The sequence below is a fragment of the Sprattus sprattus genome, assembly GCF_963457725.1.
Source record: "Sprattus sprattus genome assembly, chromosome: 2".
NCBI lineage: Eukaryota > Metazoa > Chordata > Actinopteri > Clupeiformes > Clupeidae > Sprattus > Sprattus sprattus.
Genome location: NC_137921.1, coordinates 44,169,030 through 44,191,641, shown reverse-complemented (window position 1 = coordinate 44,191,641; position 22,612 = coordinate 44,169,030). Strand labels below are relative to the sequence as shown.

At 45.7% G+C, this 22,612-nt stretch overlaps 1 protein-coding gene across 1 annotated transcript; it reads right to left on the bottom strand.

Moving 5' to 3' along the window:
- Nucleotides 1–383: 383 nt before the first annotated feature.
- amotl2a (angiomotin like 2a) lies at nt 384–11,642 on the bottom strand. The gene is made up of 11 exons (XM_080833157.1): nt 11,483–11,642; nt 9,521–10,335; nt 9,205–9,406; nt 7,304–7,448; nt 7,092–7,175; nt 4,832–5,127; nt 4,512–4,708; nt 4,254–4,358; nt 3,770–3,933; nt 3,133–3,306; nt 384–2,679 (listed from the first exon to the last, which is right to left on the bottom strand). Exons 2-11 carry the CDS (start codon nt 10,255–10,257, stop codon nt 2,597–2,599), a joined length of 2,187 nt encoding a protein of 728 aa, XP_080689283.1. The 5' UTR covers nt 10,258–10,335; nt 11,483–11,642; the 3' UTR covers nt 384–2,596.
- Between the last annotated feature and the right edge of the window lie 10,970 nt (nt 11,643–22,612).

The following is a 22,612-nucleotide window of genomic DNA, read 5'->3' as shown; positions in this document are numbered from 1 at the left end:
AGGGGCAAGTTCACCAGGGGCTCACAGCTACAGAGGGCCAGAGACAGGAATGTGCCGAGGGGGGAGTTTTATCATGCAGGTTGCTTGCCAACAGTCAAGCAGGTGGCAGGATTTTGTGTGTGTGTGTGTGTTTTTTTTTCACTGAATAAAGCAGCCTTCTTCCCCGATGAATGGGAGATGCCATTCATGCCCTGTTAGGGGATTTGCAATGACAGGGATTTTGCACAGACTTGCTCTTGTAAAACATGTCAGAGGACTAACCGTCATTAGGCAGACAACAAACACACATGAACACAAATACACACAGACACTCACACCCACGACAAGTACACACACACACACACAGACACACACATATTAAGTAGCCAATAACACAATACAGATTTTGTAAAGATATATATTAAGGTTTTATTCAATTAATGAAATGTTAATGGCATACAAAAATCCCCCCCATCCTAGAAGTTCACAGCAACGTCCAAGTATGGGTCAACCAGCTTGAGCAAGGCGTCTACATGTAGCCCTGCATGTGTTCATATTCTCAGATATAACTTAATAACTTGTAATGCAAATCTTTGGCGTTATGTTCACATTTCTAAATACTAATAAAGGAAAATAATATACAAAATATATTAACATCTCTCATCAACAGCCCTTTCTGTAAACAAAGTCCATAACTTGAACAACAACAACAAAAAAAGCATTTCAAAAAGCAAATGGTTACATCACAAGGCATCGACCAGCAATGGCTATGTGAGTAAAAGGGGCGTGGAGAGGGTAGGAATAGGAAAATAAAATGTTGTAAATGGAGGAGTCAGGAAGAATTACTGTTAAAAAACAAGGGAACTCTCCCTGCATTCCAGTTAAGACCAATCACCCAATGTGTGAATATTCCCACAGACCTCTGTGATGATAATGAAAGGCCACTACATTCACAAGTGTTTCACCCTCTAACCAATCTAGAGCTAGCCTGATGTGAGTTCCGAAATGTCAGTCTTGCATAAGTAAAGATAGCAACTTTTCCCCCCCTCTGTATACACAACACTACCTAGAAGTGTCAGGAAACAGAGCATTGAACAAGGGCCAAATATGGTTGTAAGTTTTCAATCTATTTTAACTGCTTTTCGATTTAGATGGTCACAGTAGAACCAGCTACTATGACTCCGTCAAAAAATAAATACAGCCAGACAGAGAATAGTGCTCTGAATGCCTGCCATTTCTTCAAGGCCAAGGGGTCATCCTCTAGATAGCCCTTTTCTTTAAGCAAGGGGCATTCCAGCCGGCAGGAATGTGGGAAGATTAGCCTCGGCTTGTCAGCGGAGAATAGCAACAACGTGTCGGGCAGCGACAGTCCGGGGCACAAGAAAAGATAACCTGGAATTTCAAACATCAGCAGCCTCCACATGTTCGCCTGAGCTCTTAAGTGTGCTTAAAACAGTAGGGACATGGATCTGCATACCTCCCCACCCCATCCCTGGGTCTGCACCCTCAAAAAAGGACACTTCCCGATCTGTCTGAAAAGGGGCCCCCCTCTCGTGACATGACAAGCAAATATAATAAGAACACTAACAACTGTAATGTTAATTTAGTCTGTTGGAACCGGGTTCAGCTGATAGGCATTTGCTCAACTATTCTGGTGAGGAAAGTAACCCAAGTCAGAGGAGGATTACGATCCAGTTGGCTTTCCCATGGTTAAAAAAAGGCTAACTATTATTTTCTCTGTATTTTGAGGCCAAGCAGTTGCGACGGATCTGAGAAGAAATGTAGGACAGCCGATAAAAGTTGTTACAAGCAAAGTGGGTGTTGTCTTTCCTGGGAATGCCCAACCCAACTTGCTCAATTGGATCTAAAAACAGGAGCTGAGAGAGTTGCGGATGCAGCTTATTAAAAACTGAGGGAAACTGAGACACACATTCAGGAATAATTTGGATGTCTTTCCTATTCTTCCATACCAACCCGACAGCACTCTTCACGCACATCCACACACAAACGAGAAAAAAGTCACACCATCAGCAGCATATTATAAATATAAATACAATACTTAAAAAAGGAGAACATACATATTTATACATATGCAGTTTTTGCGTGGTGACAGCTGCCCAATTGCAACCTTTGCAGAGTACTGTCCAAGTACCTCAGAATCAGTCTTGTGTGCACCTGGCAGTCCACTGAAAGGGCATGGCCAGCTAAGTTCTAGATGTTTCTTTCTTTCTTTTCTTTTCTGTTGCTTGTTTGTTTTAAGTGTAGAGACAAACAGTCCAAGGGAGCTCAGCTCTCCTCTCTACACTGTGACGGTTCAGGGCTTCTCTTTCTTCTGTCTTTCTCGTCCCCTTTAGCACACAAACCCTCGTCGACATTTCTTGTCTGCCTCGATAACCTTGAATGTCCTTTGCAGATTTGGGTTAAGTAGGGCAGTGTAGAGGGGGGGAGGAAAGGGGTACTAAGACCGTGTCACATTTTGACATGACATTTAGAGTCTTGTGCGCGGAGATGTTCCGCCATCCATGTGGGTTTGCAATGGCAAGCACCGTCTCCGCTTAATCCAACTGGTTGTTTCTTGCTTTCCAGAGCCACGCTGGAGAGAATTCCAGACGTCCATTCAAATCAAAATCTCCACCACATCTGCTTCGCCACTCAGGCATTTCATCAGGCTGGCTGGAGCAGCGGTCTGCTGGGAGTTATCTGTAATGAAATAAATGTTTGACATTACGATTACTGGGACAAGTAATGGAGAGCAGGCCTGAAGGTCAGGCACAGCGTGATGGCTTAAGAGGCCTGACTGATGATGTAAATAGGCCGCGGAGATAACGAAAAGAGACTCATGAGTACATAAACATGCACCACAGTATGGACGCGGTCAAGGTTTGGCAAATAAGAATAACTGGAATGATACTCCCTCCCCCTCCTTGACTTTGATTGTGCTGGTTTACTCATTAACCACTTGAGTTCAAAAAGGCAAGTATGCGGTGCGCTTACGTAAGCTTACATGCAATATGAACATTCTGAGTCAAATTTTTTGAGCTTTGATTAGCACTATCACAGACTATGCAGCTCTCTACGAGCACTTCCTAGACTGTGTAGCTATGTAACCAAGACACATGTGACTGACAGTACTAGGATGAAAAGGCTACACACCAGAAGTGGCTGCTTTCGCGGTGGTAGCCGTGGGAACAGCGGGGCCACTGGTCTCAAGGGTGGGAACGTCGCACTGGGTGCCGCAGTCCTGACTGAGCGCTTTGGCGGGGGGCAGACGGGCAGCAGGTGGTGGCAGAGTGGGCCCAGCCGTCTGGTCATCGGAGAGGCTCTTCCCTGCAGACGGCAAAGAGGAAGCTGTTAAAACCACCGTCTCACTTCCTCATTCACACCCTCACGCAAATACACAGATACAGAAATATAATACGCCTATGCATTGCACAAAAAAAACATCTGCTGCCGACAGACACCCTCCAAAAAAATGTCTTTGCTATTCTGGAGCTTCTATTCCAGCACCCAAAGGGGAGACGATCACAAATTCCATTTGAGAAAAGACATCATCTATTTGAAGCCGGCAGCGGTGATGCGTGCCCCACTAGTTTTTTTTTGGAGACGGCACATTCTGAGCTGGCGTCCTCTTGAAGGAGTCTAGCCAGTTGTCGAGCAACCAAAAAGACATGTGCTGTTCCTGTTTTCTTTATCCCCACCTCCCCCCCTTCCGCCTTCCTTCTGTCATTCCTTTAGTTCCAATGTCTCAAAAAACTCCAGACAACGCCCCAGCTCTAAAATTATTCCTTACCCTTGCTGCGGATGCTGCAGGTGGCAGTGGTTGGCGTGGCGATGGTGTTGATGGAGGGCACCGAGCGGGCCGGGCGCAGACCTTGCTGTTCGCGGCGCGACCTTTGTGCCAGAACCTTGATCACTGCATCCTTCTCTAGTAGCTGAGCATGGAGAGCCCTGATCCTACAACACACAAGAAACAGTTGCCAGTTAGATGCCAGTTCTTTATCTATCTGACCAAATCAAATAATGTATTGAGGCATTTTTCTGATCATGCATTCCAGTGATTCCAATTTGGAAGCAGCTCTAGTGGAAAGTCCCTCACACCCTTGCATATCTTTAGGCAAACATATCTGGAATGCTCCAAGTACCAGTTAAATGATGTGTTCATTATCTATGTCAAATACGTGTTCAAAAGATCGGTCTGATTAAGTAGAAAAAACCCTTAGTACATTCCAGTGATTCCGGGCATGTATTCATTCAGAACTGGAAAAAGAGCATACCTGTTCTCCATTTCCTGGTGTCTGTGGCTGGTGGATGGCACCAGGTCCTCGTTGAAACTGTTGTTTGGTGAGTGGCGTGGGGAGTGGTTAATAATGGTGGTGTCCCTGTGAAAATAAAACCAAAGACACATTTAGACATGATCTTGTGACAGTTATTAGGAATGTATTACAAAGATATGTATCTCTTCTGAGAAGAGAAGGTTGTAAACCTCCATCAGAAAATCAAAGGAATTCTAGAGAAAACACTGGGTTCCTCACCTCTGCGCTGCAGCAGTAGCGGCTGCGTCCATGGCAAACTGGCGCATGGTGCTCTCCTCCAGGTACTTCTGCTCCCAGCGAGTGATGTCGGCCTCCAGGGCCAGGACCCGCTCCTCGCGCTCCCGCATCTGCTGCTGCAGGGAGGAGGTGCTCATTTCCAGAGGGGAGGGGCCACACACCTGGCCTTGGGCTTGCCACTGCAGAGAAACAGGGGCAGACTGTTTAGTCTCTTTGTGACATGATTTCCATTAAACAGGTTTACTGACTTAAGATATGCTTCACACAGTAAGAAATGATGGTGAGATGGTGGTAATGGTTACCTGCTGTGCCCGCAGGCTTTTGAGTTCCTGCTCTAGCCGTGTGCGAAGACGCAGCTCCAGCGCTTCCCTCTTCTCGCAGGCGGCCTGCAGCTGCGCCAGCGCGTTCTGCAGTCGCTCCACCTTCTCCACGTAGGCACGCTTTCTGCGCAGCTCCTCCTCCAGCTGGCGGCTTCGGGCCTGTGCCGAACCCAACGCCTGCTCCAGGGCCTCGCTGCGCCGCCGCCACTCCTCGCCATAGCTACGCAGGTGCAGCACCTCCCGCTCCAGGCGGTCACGCTCGTGCTGAAGCTCTTCATCTGGAAGAGAGGGGAAGGGTGGAGAAAAGAGAAACATTTTTAGTTTTTTAAGTCAACCACTACACACCAAAAGATGAAATGATCAGGTTGCTCAAGCTGCTCATATCTGGACAGAATGCCAAGTGGCTGTGCGTCACGTCAGTGGTGATACACATCATCAACACTGATGCACCTCCAAGGCATGCGGTACTGCCTGTGATTAAACCTCTGGGAAACTTTAGCCATATTCTCCTGCCAGCAATTCATAGGCAAACTCCCCCCTTTTAACTCCAAGGCCTCTGGGAAGACATTAGTTCTCTGTGCCTCCTCCTCTTCTGGGGGACGAAAGAATGCCATTTACAACGGCTGGAATGCTTAAGAATGGCTGTGCTTAGTTAACAGGCACTCTTTAGTGCTGGGGCGTGTCTGGGACACATTCCCAGAATTCCCGACCATCTCCCACTGTTTCTCGAAAAAGAACCAAGTTCTCCCAGAAAGTCTGGAACAAAAAAAGGAGGCTGGAGCCTAATTTACACAAGTCTGTGTTGTGTGAGAATAGTGGCTGGTTTGCTCCATGTGTCCTTTGACCTGTCAGCATATGACTGCTGGTGAGGCCTAATATTCACTGCTCCACCCATTCTATCTACAGGCATCTTTCTGGGTCACCCTGAATTTATGTTACCGGTAACACTTAAAGCGAAAAAAATGGAGAGAGCATTCGCCCTTGAGCCTTGTGCTAAACAAGTCCCTGATTATATAACTAGAGTGCCAGGGCCTAATGGGAATGCAGACTTCCTCTGATCCCTCTCCGCACACAGCCAGCCCTTTGTGTGGAGAGGGACTCAGGAATGTCACTAGGCTAAGTAGTAAACAAGTAAATCAAATACCTCCATGGGGTCATGATGTTGGAAAATGTAACTCACAGCTATCTAGGCCTTGCTCATACTATAACTCTAAAGTCATAGTTATAGCCAGCATATATACAGACAAATAGACAACCAGGAAATACTGATGCCCTTGATGCCCTTGTAATAACACACTTACTGTCTGAACTTTTAGAAAATGGCAATCAACTTTGTGCCAGAATCTCTCTGAGAATGTACTACATAGAAGAACCTGCATGGTAATTGGGTCCTTTAAAACAAACAGTAAAGCACGGCGGGCAGAATCTAATGCCATTGTTTAAGTAGCTACGGATCATTTCAAGCAGATTAGACAAGTTTCCAATGCAATGTCCAAATTATCTTCCATTGTGGGGAAAATTCAATTTGACAACTATCAAAACAACCCAATCCCAATCTCTTTCAGGGAGACCTTCTTGTTAATACCTAATTAAAAAAGAGCCAAGTCACTTAGGCGTAACAATAATACAAAGCCAATTACTCTCTGGTACGGGGACAGTAATATCCAAACAAGGGCAAGAAATTAATCAAGTCCAAATCTGGAATGGATGTATCAGTATACTTGAGGTTCCTACAGAAGGAGCTCAAAGTCTAAGCAGTGAGAGAGGGGTGGAGAAGGAGGGAGGCATTTCCAGTGAACGGAACAGCCTGAAATACCTGAAAATATTCCAGGAATCCAGGCCACAGTTATGGCCGCTGTGAATAATGACTGGTGTTCAAGGGCCAAAAGAGCTCCTTGGCTGGGGGAAGTAGAGAGGAACTCAGCCTCCCTAAGCTAGGCCTCAGCCATTACAAAAGATAGAGACACCTCCTTGGGTGGGCGAAGGCAGACCACATGAATTTGTCACAGGAGAGTTGGCGTTTTGCTATGCAATGTATCCAAGTGCCATGTGTCAGTCAAAACAACAACTTTTCTATGAATCATAGTAATAACCATTGACAAAGATGTAATGATCTGTGGCTTAAGATAATCCAAAATCAAAAATGGTAGGAAACAAGATCTCAGTAGTTTAAGTAGTTCTTCCTTGTATTGCTACTCAGAGAGATAAAGGGATTATGAATTTTGAACATATATTTACTTACTTTGCTCAACCAGTTTGGCGTAGACATGCTGGCTCTGGTCTACTTCCATAGCTGCTAGCTGCTTATTAGCCGTTTCCAAGCGGTCTGCAATTAAAAACATAAATCTTTTAAGAATGTGAACTCATTTGGAACACAACTTTCTCATGACTCTGACACAGGATTTTTTTCTGCATAGGTAATATTTGCACATGCATCGCATCAGCCGTGTTTACCTCTGAGGTCCCTGTTGAAGTCATGCAACCTCTTGATCTCGGCCTCCAGTTTGTTTCTCATCGTCTTCTCCAGGGTTTCTCTCTTAGCAGAGCCTTTCATGAGGGTCTCATAGTCCTCAGATATCCTCTGGATCTCCTGCTCCAGCTAAAACAAAAGAGGCAGATACAGCTTAAGTCACTTCCTTTATGAGCAGTAAGAATACCCATGTTGATCACTTGACGGAAAAGAAGTGGTGCTGATCAATGCTACACCTAAACAAACTAGGTCAGAAGAATGTGATTGGATGACCAGCTCATTGTGCTTGGCCTGAGAAATGAATCTCCTTCTCTCTCTCTCTCTCTCTCTCTCTCTCTCTCTCCCTCTCTCTCTCTCTTTCTCTCTTTCAGGCCTCTTCAGGGACTGGGAATTGAATCAACATTCCTGAACCAACACTTATGAGTCCCAGGTGTCTGTGCATTCATCTCCCCGTGGGGCTGCATGCCAGAGAGCCGGGTAGAGGAACAAAAGAACAGGATGTGTCGATGGCATACCAGGGCCCGAAATGGGAGCATTACTCAAACTGTATGCACTCCGGCTCTATGAGGCAGGAAAGGCAGTTCAACCAACCAACCCCTCCCCCCACACCACTCAAACATATCCCCCTGTTACCAGCACCACCCTGCTTTTTTTGGTTGGGCTCATTCCTAAGTGTTGAGGACAGGGCAAAGGGTTTACTCAAAGAAAAATAGTCTTCAACCGTTTGCATAACTCTCAAATGCCAATGTGAGCATAGACCAACTCTGCAAGAATGTCCTGAAAATATCCCTGAGTGTATATCTGTTCTTGACAGGGGATTCCAATTGTTCCTCCAGTTCAAAAAGAACAAAAAAGGTACGAAAGTGGGCATGTGTGTGTGTGTGTGTGTGTATGTAGGGGGAAGAGGGACTTCTTTTTTCATGGAGAAGCCAACGAGACATGTTAGGCTAAGGAGGGAGGGGGAAAGTGAAAGAAGCCATTCAATTGGGGAATCCACAGCTGTGGGGTCCCTGGTGCTTGCTGCACACTGCTCTGTCAGCTGTGGCCCCAGTTCAAGGGCCTTCACCACTGCCTGACACCAGCTCAGACGAGCCCAGACATCTGCTCGTCTGTGACATGACAAAGGATGTCTTAGAGAAACACAGGGAGACGGAGAGAGAGAGAGAGAGAGAGAGAGAGAGAGAGAGAGAGAGAGAGAGAGAGGGAGAGAGAGAGAGAGAGAGAGAGAGGGAGAAAGAGAAGGCCTCTCCCTTTCCTTTCAGTCTAATTCTCAACTCATCACAAGCCATCAAATCCCAGTGAGGGTTTCTTAAGCAACTACTGAGGTATGACTGCGGTGGAATTTTCTCAGGAGGAAAGAACGAAAAAAGCCCTATAATCTTTATGGCTTTCAAATTATATTTTATGGGGCATAGTCAGCAGAGCCAAACTAGGTTTGTCTGCCCCGACTGTCTGTGACATTCAGACATTAGAGTAATGACATTATCACATTACAGTAAAATGTTCTGCCTGTTTGGCTTCTCCAGTGAAGTGGATGAATTCGATGTGCTCCAAGAAGCCAAACAAGTTTGAAGAAATTTCAGTCAGTCACTGAGAATGAGCGCTTTTTCAAAATGAAATCAAAATCCTTGTGATCCCTTCATTGCATGCATTCCTACTGGGCTTGCGAGCTAATCTCTCTGGTATGTGGCATTCGGCAAGAACGACCGCATTATTATTTTCTACATCCACACCCTTTGTAAGCCATGTGTGCTTTAAACCAAAAACATCTTATGTTAATTATCACCATCACAGCATTTCCCAACATACTATTATTCAGTCAGAGGTCAATCTGAGAACAACACGCTTCCTCAGTTGTTTAATTCCAGAAAGTTATTCCACTCACCTTTGTTAGCCTTGTTGTCTTTTCGCTGTAGTTCTCCAAATCCTTTCTGAGTCTCTCGTTCTCTCTCATCAACATCTCTATCTGAGCTGCTTGGACAGGGTTGTTAGGGATTGGTGGGACAGTCATCATGTACTCCTGACCAGCAGGGGTCACTGTGGGCAGAGCGTTCTGGCGCACAACCATCTGTGGGGCTGGCACATACCTAAAGATGGAGGGGGGACAACTTATCAGTGCCCAATACGATCAACAACCACAATTTATACTTTTCAATAAATAAGCTACATTTGTTTTAGCTACATAGGATTGTCTGGGTTACCTTTGGTGCTGGGAGTGGAAAGGTGGGGGTGGCTCCTTGTAGTAGTGTTCAAGCTCCTGTGAGTGGCTGACCATATATCCAGGTGGCTTAACAAGGAAGGGGTACTCTGGAGGAGGGCCCCTCTGGTCATGTGCAGGAAGACACCCAGATCCCTCATGTGAAATGGGGCCTACATGGTAGTTAGAGAGCTGGGGGTAGCTGTGTGAGGAGCTCATGGGGAGGTTATCATTGGATCCATTCCTCTCCAAGGATAGCTGCATTAGGCGTTCGCTGAGCGAACGAGCATGCTCTCGCTTCAGGTCCCACATTCCTTCTCCGTGCTTGTCTTCTCCGTCGTGAACAGACACCTCCATGCCTGTGCTGTGCTGCATGACAGTTTGGCCTCTCTGGGCAGCCAAGAACTGTGAATGGGCCTTGGCTTCCTCGTAGGTAGGCAGTTCCTCGCTGTGCAATTGGTAAAGGTTGCAGACTGGGCTCTCTGAATGCTGGTAGTCCACCTGGTGCTCCTGGCCCTGGGGTTCCTGTCGAGTGGACATCTGGAGGAACTGGGACTCCTCTTGGGTGAGGCTCTCCAGGGACGAACGGGGGCTGCCAGCACCCCCTCCGCTGCTGCCACCGCGCAGGGCCTGCTGCTGGATGGCCAGAAGGGTGCGGGTGTCTGTGGGGTTGCCGTAGCGCAGCTGCTCCTGGATAAGCCGATGCAGGACGGTGCCAGAAGATTCCTCAGCAGTTCTCATCTCGATCGAGAGTATGTGTGTATGAATAATGCACGTATTTTTGTGTCAAAAGGCGACTTTGAATAGACCACCACTGACCTAGAGAAATAAACAAGAAAAAAATACAGTCATTAATCAGTCAATGTGCAATATTATTGTTTTGTTTTGTGAGGCAAAGACTAATTTTATCCTCCATAATAGTCAAGGTTGAAATATATCTGCACATAGTATATATATAGTACACATAAGGGCAAAAAAGTTTTTAAAGTAATTCACAGATAACTACATACTTTATTGTATTTGTTAAAGCAAGCAAGGGAGTTCTGTGAATCTCTTCCTATAATCCCAATGGACATTTAGAACTTCTGATTCCAAATCGGCGCATACCAGACATGTCTCTCACACCTAGCCTACTGACTCAACATGCAACTCAGAATCCCATCCAACTTCCACCCAACTCATAAATAATACCACGAAAGGTTCTTGGCGCAGTTTGCATGCCACAGTGTGCGTCCTTACAGCCTACAGAGTTTACGGTTTCACAAACGTCCCAATACAAACTATTATATGTTACTACAAAAATGCCCATTACATGAGTGATAATACTGTTTAAATGATTATGCGAATGTCATGGCATTTGTCAACGCACATCTTTATAACATGTGTCCTACTCTATTACCAGTCACAATATGAATCATAACATTGTTTTGACAGTCTATAGGTGTAGTGATAAGTGGGGATTTTTGCACCATTAGTTAAGACTTGTTGCGACAGACATTTCCTGCTGCAAACGTTGGCAAATTCCTTTCCGTTGCCTCACCGCTGCTACTTCTCAGTCTAAGTTTTAACATGCCAGAAATATGAGGCTGCAAGCCCATGTCGAAACTTTGATTGGCGTTACCCAATTGCAGTGGCTTTCATACAAAATAAATGAATGTGCCAAGCTAATGACTAAAATTCTGTTAATATATCCACTGGCAATCCAGTAATGTTAAAAGCAAACCTCGCTGAACTCTGAATACCCAATACCAATCCTCCGTAGTGACATGACAACAAAACGGCGCACTGATAGTCACCGTAAACTAGAGAGTTACAACTGAACAACAACTGTACAAATACGTCATGGATTAATGTTAACATACATAAAACGTAATATTTTACCGAAAAACACATCCCAAGACAGAATTCCATGACATTCACGTTAGCGCTTAAAGCGCACGAGCGCTTAACTGACAAAATCACTTACCTATTCACAATCTCATCACGAGGAAAAGTTTAGGCACTTCTTTTAATTCGTTCGAGTTCAAGATAATCCTAAAAACAGAACGGCGTCGTGTGTATTCCTATTTGTGGTTTTGTGGTTTTGAGTTTTAAGAGCGGACGCGTTAGTGTGTGCGCCCGTACGAATCCTACAGCAGACTGAGCTCGAGAGGCGGAGAGGGCAGCTCTAATAAACGACTGGGGCTGATTGTTCCGCGCGCCTGGAATGTGTGGTATGCGAAGGCTCCGGGTCCCTCAGGGATCAAACGCACAACCGCAGCGAGCAGAGCGAAGGGGGGCAGGGCGAGAGAAAGACGGAACTGCACTACCGCTCATGGCCTCAATACGGTTCTGTTTGTGTGATGCAAAGCGTGTTTTTAGTGCATTTTTAGTGCTTCTGTTATTAACTAAAAGCTTGACATCATGTATTTATTTGATTGTATAATACTTTTAATCCCACCACAATTTTACCATGAAGAAACATGAAATTCTGTCTAACATAACTCTTAAGTGGAAAAACGAATTATTCTTAAATTATCTGAAAAACTATTTACATATTAAATAAGATTTAAACGTGAGAATTTACGTAGGCCTACTTAGATGCATATGCTATAAAACTAAGCATTTGATAAAGTTAAGTGAAGTGAGACATCATATTTATAGAATCCCTCAGATCCCCATGGTTGTTGAAGCACAATGAGGTTTACTAAAAATACTAGCTGAAAAGGATGCATTTGAAAAGTGGGTATCAAAATGGAAGCCTGACCTATGAAGCAGATAAAGAATTGCTTTAAAGAGCCTTTTGTTTGCAGTGGTCTGGTCAATATTTAAGCTGTGGCCCGTGCCAGTTAATTGCTGAGTGTGTGTCTGTGGGAGGAGGTGGAGAAAAGGGGGCTGCGAGTGTGTATGTGTGTGCGTGTGCGTGTGTCTGAGGCATGCTGCCTGCCAGCTGTCTGTGGAGTAAAATCCCCTTCCCCTTCTTAATCAGAGCTCAGAGAGGTTGCATTGTTCTCCTCACAGCAGACATTACTGAGGGAGCACTGCCATCTGCTTCTGCACACTCTACTCCAACACCCCCTCCACCTTGCATTCTACACACACACACACACACACACACACACACACACACACACACACACACACACTTACATACGCACACACGCACGCACACAGACAGACAGACAAACATACAGCCGAGTCCATACACAAGAACACAAAGGAACACAAAGCATACACAAAGGAACACATACACTGCAACACATAATCATATTTCTAAGAAGAACTATACTATGATATGATCTAAGGTAAAAAATGAAAACCATAGGATATATTTGCACACAAACACACAAACATACACAACTGTTTGACTAAATATGGTTTGCACAAGGAAACACGGATGGTCTGATGGTCAATCCATTGAGAACAATGTAGCTGGAGGACCTAAATAATTTAAAAATAATAATTTTTCTTATCATCACAAGCCAAATTCCCAGAGCGGAGACATCTGGAGAGTGGCAAGTCTCTACCTGTCATCCACAGGGTCAGCAGTTTGTGCTCGTTTTTCCTTTTTGTTTTGAAAAAAGGTTGAGATGCAAAATTCTGTTGACAGTTGACACACAGGCAAATGTGGGAAAAAGTAGCCCCTTTGCATGGCAGTTAGGACACCACATTTTTTTTTTTGTCCTTATCTGTGATTCTTCTTTGGTGACGTTTCAAAATATGGGTGCTCAGCGTACACTTCATTTTTGTTTTAACTGCAACATAAGAAGCCTAGGAATCAGAAAACACAGATAGGAAAATTATACCCGCCATTCAAAAACACCAAAATAAAAGTTAAAGAGGATTAAATGTCAAGACAATGGGGGCTAACTGTGATGGCCACATTTGAGATGGCATGTTCTTTCTCCTTTACAGATGCAAATCAGTAAAACGATTGTTCATTCAAAAGCTGCCCATAGAAATGTGTTTTTGTGAAAAGATTACAGATGGACGCCATTGTTATTTAATTTCTCATTCTTTTCAGCCTCTTTTCTCTAAAAAAAACAATATCCACCCATTTCCAACTGCAAATGGTGTACCTGAACGCATTCGCTCTTGTTGCGTTTGTGTTTACCTGCTGCCCTTGGTCTAGGCAGGGGGGAAAAAATACGTGTGGAATGAGAATTCTTATGAGTGTGTGAGACTGGGCAAACTGTTCCCTTCTGAAGGGCTGGCTGCTGTGGCCTGCGAACAGGGCCTGACTTCCACTGGAAAGGGTGAGTCCGGGGGTCGTTAGGAGCTGCGAACGTGACCGTCTACACAAAGACATGGGCTGCTGACGTCCATGTGAAGACAGTGTGTTAAGAGGACCACCCCATACAAAAACATGGGTGCCTCTGTATGCATGATAGTGTTTTTGTGTGAAAATATTTTTTGCAGGCTCAAAAGCCAAACATACAGAAAGTATGTGTGTGCACTCATTTTGTGTGAGTGTGTGTGTGTGTGTGTGTGTGTGTGTGTGTGTGTGTGTGTGTGTGTGTGTGTGTGTGTGTGTGTGTGTGTGTGTGTGTGTGTGTGTGTGTGTGTGAGGATAAAAGACACACAGAGAGAAAGAGAGAGAGAGAGAGGGTGAGAGAGAAAGAAATGCAAGGCCTTGACTCCTTTTGTCTCTCCACAGGAGAAGGAAATGGCCACATTCCTCACATTACCATGTCCATGGAGCCTTGAGTGTCTGCAGTAACGGGTGGGAAAAGAAAGACAGGGGGAGGGAGGTTGTGAGTGTGTGTGTGTGTGTGTGTGTGTGTGTGTGTGTGTGTGTGTGTGTGTGTGTGTGTGTGTGTGTGTGTGTTTAACAAAAGGGTGGGGAGAGTTACATTTTCAGCTTAATTGAGCTTCTGTTTATATACAGCGCCACAACTGCAGCCTATCCAAGGCCAGCTAGTGTATACAACAAACCCATCCACATCAATGTGGTTCCTCACTTTGGAGATGGTGACAATGGTCATGTGCATTTAAAGAGACCTGGCGCATGGGGTAATGTCGTTACATAAGAGTGTTTTTAGATTCCTCAGGCTTCCACCAGAGATTTAAACTGTACCACGAATCACTCACAGTCTGCTAATGACTTAGTGGTGTTGTGTCAATAACCTCAGGCAACAAAAACTGTGTTTTTTACATTGGTTTTTGAAAAGAACTCTGAGATGAATTTACTGAAAGGAGGTATTAAAACGAAACACAATTAAAACATGAATTTGTACCATGTTCTTGATATTCACCGGGTTGAATTGATAAGCTTCTCTTCAGGGTAGAGGAAAGAGCCTCGATGAGGGGATGAAATGTTCAAGATGAGGATGATCTGGTGAGAGTGCTAACCTGCCATTGTGGTAAAACAGAGGGCCACTGTTAGCAAACAGCACGGTGACAGCCAAGGACCAAACGCAGGCATGCCATCAGCACTGTGTCAAACAACTGCAGCTCAACCGTCGCTACAAGGGCAGTGTGTTGCTGGAACGAGCCCTAACAGACTCTCCCAGCACCTGCCCACCCAGCGCATTCCACACCAGCGTGTCAATAGCAAACAAGTCAACCACAGAGAGAGGGATAGACAGGGACAGAGGGAGGGAGAGAGAGAGAGGGAGAGGGACAGGGACAGGGAGAGAGACAGAGAGAGAAAGTGAGACAGAGACAGACACTGAGGGGAAGAAGGAGAAAGAGGGAGAGGGAGAGAAAGAAATTGGAAAAGACAGAATGTGGTAACAAAAAGCCAAGTGAGTGGCCTGGGAGTTGATTATAGTGTTTACAGGACTCTGGAGCAATGTTCAAACTGCGAGTCAGATTTTTGCAGGGAAGGGTAAAACTCCAATGGCGTGATGTGATATGTGATAGACATTGTGTAGTTTGCATTTACTAGGGAGCTACAGACTAGTATTAACCCTAATAGAGTGAAAGGACTATTGGAGTATTATTGGAAACTGTGGTTTCCTCTCATGTGGCAGTGACACATGGGTTTCAGAAGATTATAGTTTTGGGAGTGTTTGATTTTTATTCTGATAAAACACAGGGCCGCCCCCTTCCAGGGCTTAATGCTTCCCACAAGTAAATTCCAACCACATTGGTTCGGTATGTACATTTATCACAGAGTAAAATGTAGGCTAGTGCAAACACATGCAAACGCACACGCTCTCTCTCTCACACAAACACAAACACACACACACACACACACACACACTCACACACACACACACACACACACACACACACACACACACACACACACACACAAAAGCCTACACACACACACACACACACACACACACACACACGCCGCAAACACAAACACACACACACACACACACACACACACACACACACACACACACACACACACACACACCACAACACATATAAATGTCAGTCAGTTCTATTGAAGCCACAGGGAATTTAATACAAGACTGAAAGTAGTCACAAAAATGTTCCAAACACATACGCACTCTTTCAAACACATACGTGTGGGCTTACTGATTCACATGTGTAATCTCTCCGTTGTTGCTCAATCATCTGCCAACCACATCATCATTTGTACATTTATCTTAGAGTAATATTGAAATATGGTCTCAAGTGAAGACACACACACACACACACACACACACACATGCACACACAAACAGTTATTGTTGGTAATGTCCTGAGGCTGAGCATACTCACACTTATTCTCTGGCTCTCCCTCTAGCACACACACACACTCCAACATGGGGTACGGCTATGAAAGCCACAGACATTCTCCCATAATACTGAACGTAGATGTGAAAAAAAGGCACACTCACTCATGTACTCTCTAACTGTCTCGCTCTAAAACACACACACACACGCAAACACGCACACACGTACACACGCACACACGCACACACTCACACACGCACACACGCACACAGACACACACACACACACACAAACACACACACACACATACACACACACACACACACACACACACACAAACACACACTGATCCGCATTCACTGTCAATCACTGTGTTGTCAGGAGCAGCCAGGCTTTTCCCTGAGGTCAGAGTACAGCTGCTGTGCCGTGGTGATAGCCATCTCTGCAGTCGGCCACATAGTACCGGCCCTCAAGCAACTAATTTGCCTAACCAAATCCATCCTGGCCTGGAGGGGTCCCCTGACCTCCTCTAATGGCCCAGGATCACCACCCACCCCAACCCCCATACGGACAGCTGCGGTCCTCGAGTTACCCAATCAATAATACATCACCACTGGGCCTGATCGAAGGCCCAGCACTTTCCTGGCCAGGCGTCTCGTCCGTCTCATAATCTCCAGAGGTTATCTGGCCGAATTTGTCTCTGATGACAGGCCTTACACTTGGGTCAAGGCCTAATTGAGTTTATTTGTTTCTTTTCATACATAGATTTACAGCATGTGAGAGGTGACCTATAAAAGCACCCTTGAAAAACCTTATTTTCACCACCACTTATACAAGACTAATAAGTGCATTGAAACTGAATGGAATGCCAAAAAACAACTGACCATAATAGAGCCAACGTCATCGCATAGAATTCATTACTCCCTTTTTGTGTTTTTCAAGGAGTGGGGACATGAGGTTGTTATTCAGACCATTTGAGCCTGGCTGTCATCATCAACAAATCTGGGCCAAAAAAAAGCCCAGCCTTAAAATAACCCAGATGAGGCCTAGGTGGACGCTGAACAGAGTGAGAACAAAGGATGAAAAAGGACCAGTGGAGATCCCGAGGCTGACTATGACACGTGGGTGACATCTGCACTTTGAGGTCTTAATTGAGGTTTCAAATGCCCCACTGACAGCCGACATCACAGGCAGGTCACAATTATTTTCTTCTCTTCTGGGCAGACAATAAGGGGAGGGAAAAAAGGGGCTGTGAGCCACTGCGCAGCTCACATGGAGGCTCCTGATGGCACATCCATGTTTCCACACGGAGAACAAAGGGCTGGTCTGTATTAGTGAGGGACAGATAACAGCCAGAGGCTTTCACTAAGGCAGCACAGCACCAGCCACACTTAGCAAACAGAGTTTTAACAGCTCAACATGTCTTTTCGTTCTGTGTTTTGCAAGTTTGTTTGTTTGTTTGTTTGTTTCTTGTTTTTTTTCTTTCTATCTTTCTTGCTTTCTTCTTCAAAAGTGACCCCATGTTTCCTCCCTCCTCTTCGCTCTCGTCCTTCTTTCTTTAATGACGCAGGCAGCTGACAGCTCCACAAACACTTTCCCTCACCCCTTTCTCTCCATTTCACTTTCTGTTATGACCCATAGACAGGTGTGGGCCATAGTCTGCCCCGACTGGCGCTTCAACTAACAAACGACTGAATAAGGAAACAGATGATGAGAAAAACAGACACAGATGAGAACCAATGCCTGTCTGGTCATGGCTGAGCTGAATGAAATCAACAAAAAAAGGAAAAAAGGAAAAACGGAAAGAGGCTAGATGATGCAATAGGTAACACTGCCATTGGTAGTCGGTGCGCCTCAAAAACGTTTAGTGTTCAAACTCTGAGAGGCAAACGTTGGTGTCTAAGACCAACAATGGAGCGTTCAGTCAGCGTGAGCTCAGAGACGATTTGCCATGTCTGAACATGCCTGCCACTCAGGCATCAGCGTAAAGGTCACACATTCCGTGATGTCACTCTGGCGGAAAAGCATTTCTATTTCCCAATATTCCCAATCCTCATCATCATCTCCTTGTTGTAAAAACAAACAGTGTTTGTGTTTGGCTTGCAAACAGCAGCTCTTCAGTGAAGTGAACTCCATTCCAAGTTGTGCTATGCTGTTTAGCCCTCATCCACTGCTGTTTTGTAAACACTACATAAGCTGGGCCATTTCTTCCTCTACAAAACAAACTGATGATGACTGGAAAACTGTTTTGTTGCCAAACGATAGCATAATTAGGGCACAAAGTCGATTTTTGCTTACAAGTTTTAGTCATGTATTTTAATTTCAAACGCAAGAATGTGTTTGTTTTATGTGAGAATAAATAAACATTTCCCTAAAAGGAATGACTGTACATGGAATATGGTGAGTTTATTGATATAGCTCACACATTTGGCACCCTTTTAAATTCACTATACCAAAGAAGTAAAGGTTACAGATTGGATCCAACAAAAGCACAAATATTTGTGTTTATGGATTTTGTATACATACTTTGTATACATACTATCATACTCTCATTCAGGCATTATTCAGGAAATAATGGTTTCAACACAGGCACACTTATACCTAAAATGCTGCTCTTCATCGGCTAAAAAAGGGATGGGATAAAGGTGAAGAGCGGATGGAGAGAGGAAAATAGCGATATGGTGACAAAGAGAGATAGAGAAAAAGAACACTAAGAGAGAGAAAGAGAGAGAGAGAGAGACAGAGAGAAAGCCGTTTAGCGTAAACAAAGGCTTCATGCCTCCAGGCTATAACAGCAGATGCACCTGTCAGACCCCACCATATGGCATGGCTGAGAGCACAGCTTTACAATGCAGGGGTGCAGGGAACCCTGCTCTGCTCTTCTCTCTCTCTCTCTCTCTCGCTCACACACACACACACACACACACACACAAATATATAGAATAAAATAGACGTGTTGTGCCTATATTTGGAAATCCACTCACAGCCAAGCATTACAGTCACAAAGTGTGCACTGTATTCCTTTCACAGGCATTCATAGAGTGTCACACAACACTCATTTACAGAGCCATTCACCCACTTGTCAACAAACAGACAAATACACAGTGGAACAGACAGACCGATTTCCTGTGCTGTGCTTGAGGCTGCTTTCCCATCACGTCCTCTGACGGTCTCCCGCGCAGACAGGGCTGAGCCGAGCTCGGTGATTACAGGTTAGCCCAGGAGGAGGCCGCATCCGTGGGCTCCCACTTCCACTCCGCTCAGGCCCGACCACCACCACTCTCTCATGGCTCCCAGCCTGAACACAATGCTTGTGTGCGCCTGCCTATGTGTTCAAAAGGCCCTTGAGTAAGTAAGTATGTGTGTGAGAGACCACTTGTGTGTGTATGTGTGTGCTTGTGTGTGAATTTCTATGAGATTGTGCATGTGTAATTGTACATTCATGTGAGGCTCTTGGAGCTTTTGTGTGCGTGCATGTGTTTGTTTGTGTGTGTGTGTGTGTGTGTGTGTGTGTGTGTGTGTGTGTGTGTGTGTGTGTGTACGTGTGTGTGTGTGTGTTTGTGTGCGTGTGAGCGTGTGTATTTGTGTGTGAGTGCGTGTGTGTGTAAAGATGATAAAACCTTCCCTGTCCAATCAGAAATGCCCTCTGAGCTCACATCCAGAACTGCACTACTACCGTGCACAGCCAGCACTCTCCAGTGTGTGTGTCTGTGTGTGTGTGTGTGTGTGTGTGTGTGTGTGTGTGTGTGTGTGTGTGTGAGAGTGTGTGTGTGTGTGAATGAGAGGGCATGTGCATGCGCCTCTCTTTGTGTATAGTGCCTATGTCATTGTGCCATTGTGAGCATAGCCTCCTCTTATCTCCTAGTAAAACAGAGACAGGGCCCATCCATCGGCCCTCAGTGCCTGGCGACCAGGGGGCTCCAGCACCTGCTGCCTCCCCTGCTGGGGCAGACCGTGACTGATGGCCCCGTTCACTCTCCCCTTCTCCCAGGCCCGCATTCCACATGGCATTATGACCCCGGGCAGGTGTGGGCCACGGGCCGTTCTTTTCACCGCCATATCAACGGGCATTTATCAACAGCTTTTGTCACCTGCCGTTTGAAAGGCCTGGAACTGCGCTCCTGCCCACACAATGACAGGTATTTGTTCATTTTTATGGCCACGATTGGTCAATCGAATTCTGGGAAATGAAGGAATAGAGAGAGAAATAGGGAGAGAGTAGAAAGGGGATTTGAACTTTATTGTGTGTTGGATGTTTTGTCCTATTTTTCATGCTTTGTGACATGAGGGAAAATCTGTGGAGCGGTCCTTCTGAATTGATAGGAACAACAGCAGGCATTTTCCAAACATCTTGATGTGGTTACCTGCGTAAGAATCAGCGAAAGGCCTGAAAGACAAATGTTGTTTGCTGAACACATTGTGATCACTCATTGAAGAGCACATGTGTCTTAATAGCAGTCACTGGTCTTTACATTCTTCGAGTCGCTCAGTTTAAGTTGCTGAGCTGTCACAGGTGGTGAGGAATGACCTTTTGTGATTCTATCCTTCCTGTAAGCACATAATACATGAGAGATGAGCCATGGAGCATAGTTTATATCAGGGTAATGTAGAACTGACAGAGAAAAATGATTAGGCACAATGTATCACGTTTCCCCAGAAGAAAGCAGAATGTCCAAAGTATCTTTGCTTCAGGACTGCAGCACAATGCATCTCGGGTTACTCATCCTACAGTAATGTACTCTCACACACACACACACACACACACACACACACACACACACACACACACACACACACACACACACACACACACACGGCATCAACAACACACACACAACCTACAACCTACATCAACACACCACACCCACATATAAAACAAACTGCCGTAAAAAACACCCCAACAACATATAGACATAGACACAAACAGACACACACTGACACGTAGTAACATAGACACACACACACGCACAGATACACACGCACACATTGTCTTGCTCGCTCGCCTGCTCGCTCGCACACACACACACACACACACACACACACACACACACACACACACACACACACACACACACACACACACACACACACACACACATACACACACACATACACACACACACACACACACACACACACACACACACACACACACACACACACACAGGGGTAGCAGATGGCCCTCTGAGCCATCACCTCTGAGCCAGATAAAGACATCTCTCTCTCAGAGCCACCATTGACTAACAGCAGTGCCCTGGGCTCCTCATCAGCCCCTGAAATGAGATGGATGCCTGTCTGCCCTGCAGCCTAGTGACAGCAACACACACACACACACACACACACACACACACACACACACACACACACACACACTCTGTCTCTCTCTTTCTCTCTCACACACACACACTGATGCACGCAAACACACAGAGCAGGTGGTTGGGGTACATAAAGGTCGGGGGCTGGGGAGGGAGAGAATGTCGTAGTGGCCAGCTGCTGTGTGGAATGGCGGCGCATTGTTGGGAGGTGATTGTCATCACACATGTTGCTGTTGGTGTCCCTGTGAAGGGGGCGCATTAGCGAGGCAGGTATGCCAGAGATGGGGGCTCATCCGCCCCGCGTGGGAAAGAGAGGAGCTTCATCTACAGAAAGAACATTTATTTGGGAATGACCTTGCGTGTGCATGTGTGTGCATAGGTGTTGTGTTGTGGTGGGTGTGTATATGTGTGTTAATGTGTGTGTGTGTGTGTGTATGTGTGTGTGTGTGTGTGTGTGTGTGTGTGTGTGTGTGTGTGTGTGTGTGTGTGTGTGTGTGTGTGTGTGTGTGTGTGTGTGTAAGACACTGAGACGTATCAGTGTCAGTCGGAAGTATTCTTGTAATGTTGGGCCTCGGTGGATTACCGTGCGGCATCAGCAGTGTCAGCTGATTAGCGGCCGGTGAACCCCCCACCCGATCTCATCTCAGCGTGGTGAGGGAGTGACAGTGTTGGGAGCTGCCGTCAGGGTCACCACCGCCGTGTGCGGACCAGAGGAATATCTGTCACATGGATAACTTACAGGGGCACAAATGTGCAGTTCTATTCTGGGACACATGAGCTAATGTGCCAGTCCTGGGGTCCTCCAATACCCCCCAGAGCTCAGTGAAAGGGAGAGATCCCATTTGAGCCCACATAGGCTCATCAAACAACCCTCTGCAACAGGCACACAGATCTGTTCAGCCACACCATGTACTTGGAGATGTAGCTGGAAAGCATTGTGAGTGCATTTAGTCAGGAATAGAGGTCTTAGGAGAGTTGGAGTAGTGCATCAATTAAAGAAGAATGAACAGAGGAAGGAAGAAGTGGACCACAACCACAGATCAAAAGCCTGAGCTTGTTGCTGTACCTTTGGTAGAGAAAGATTCTGGCCACAGGTTGCAGGGCCTCTCCCTCTCGTTCCCAACCAGGTCATTATAGTCAGATCTCAGGACATGGCAGTGACT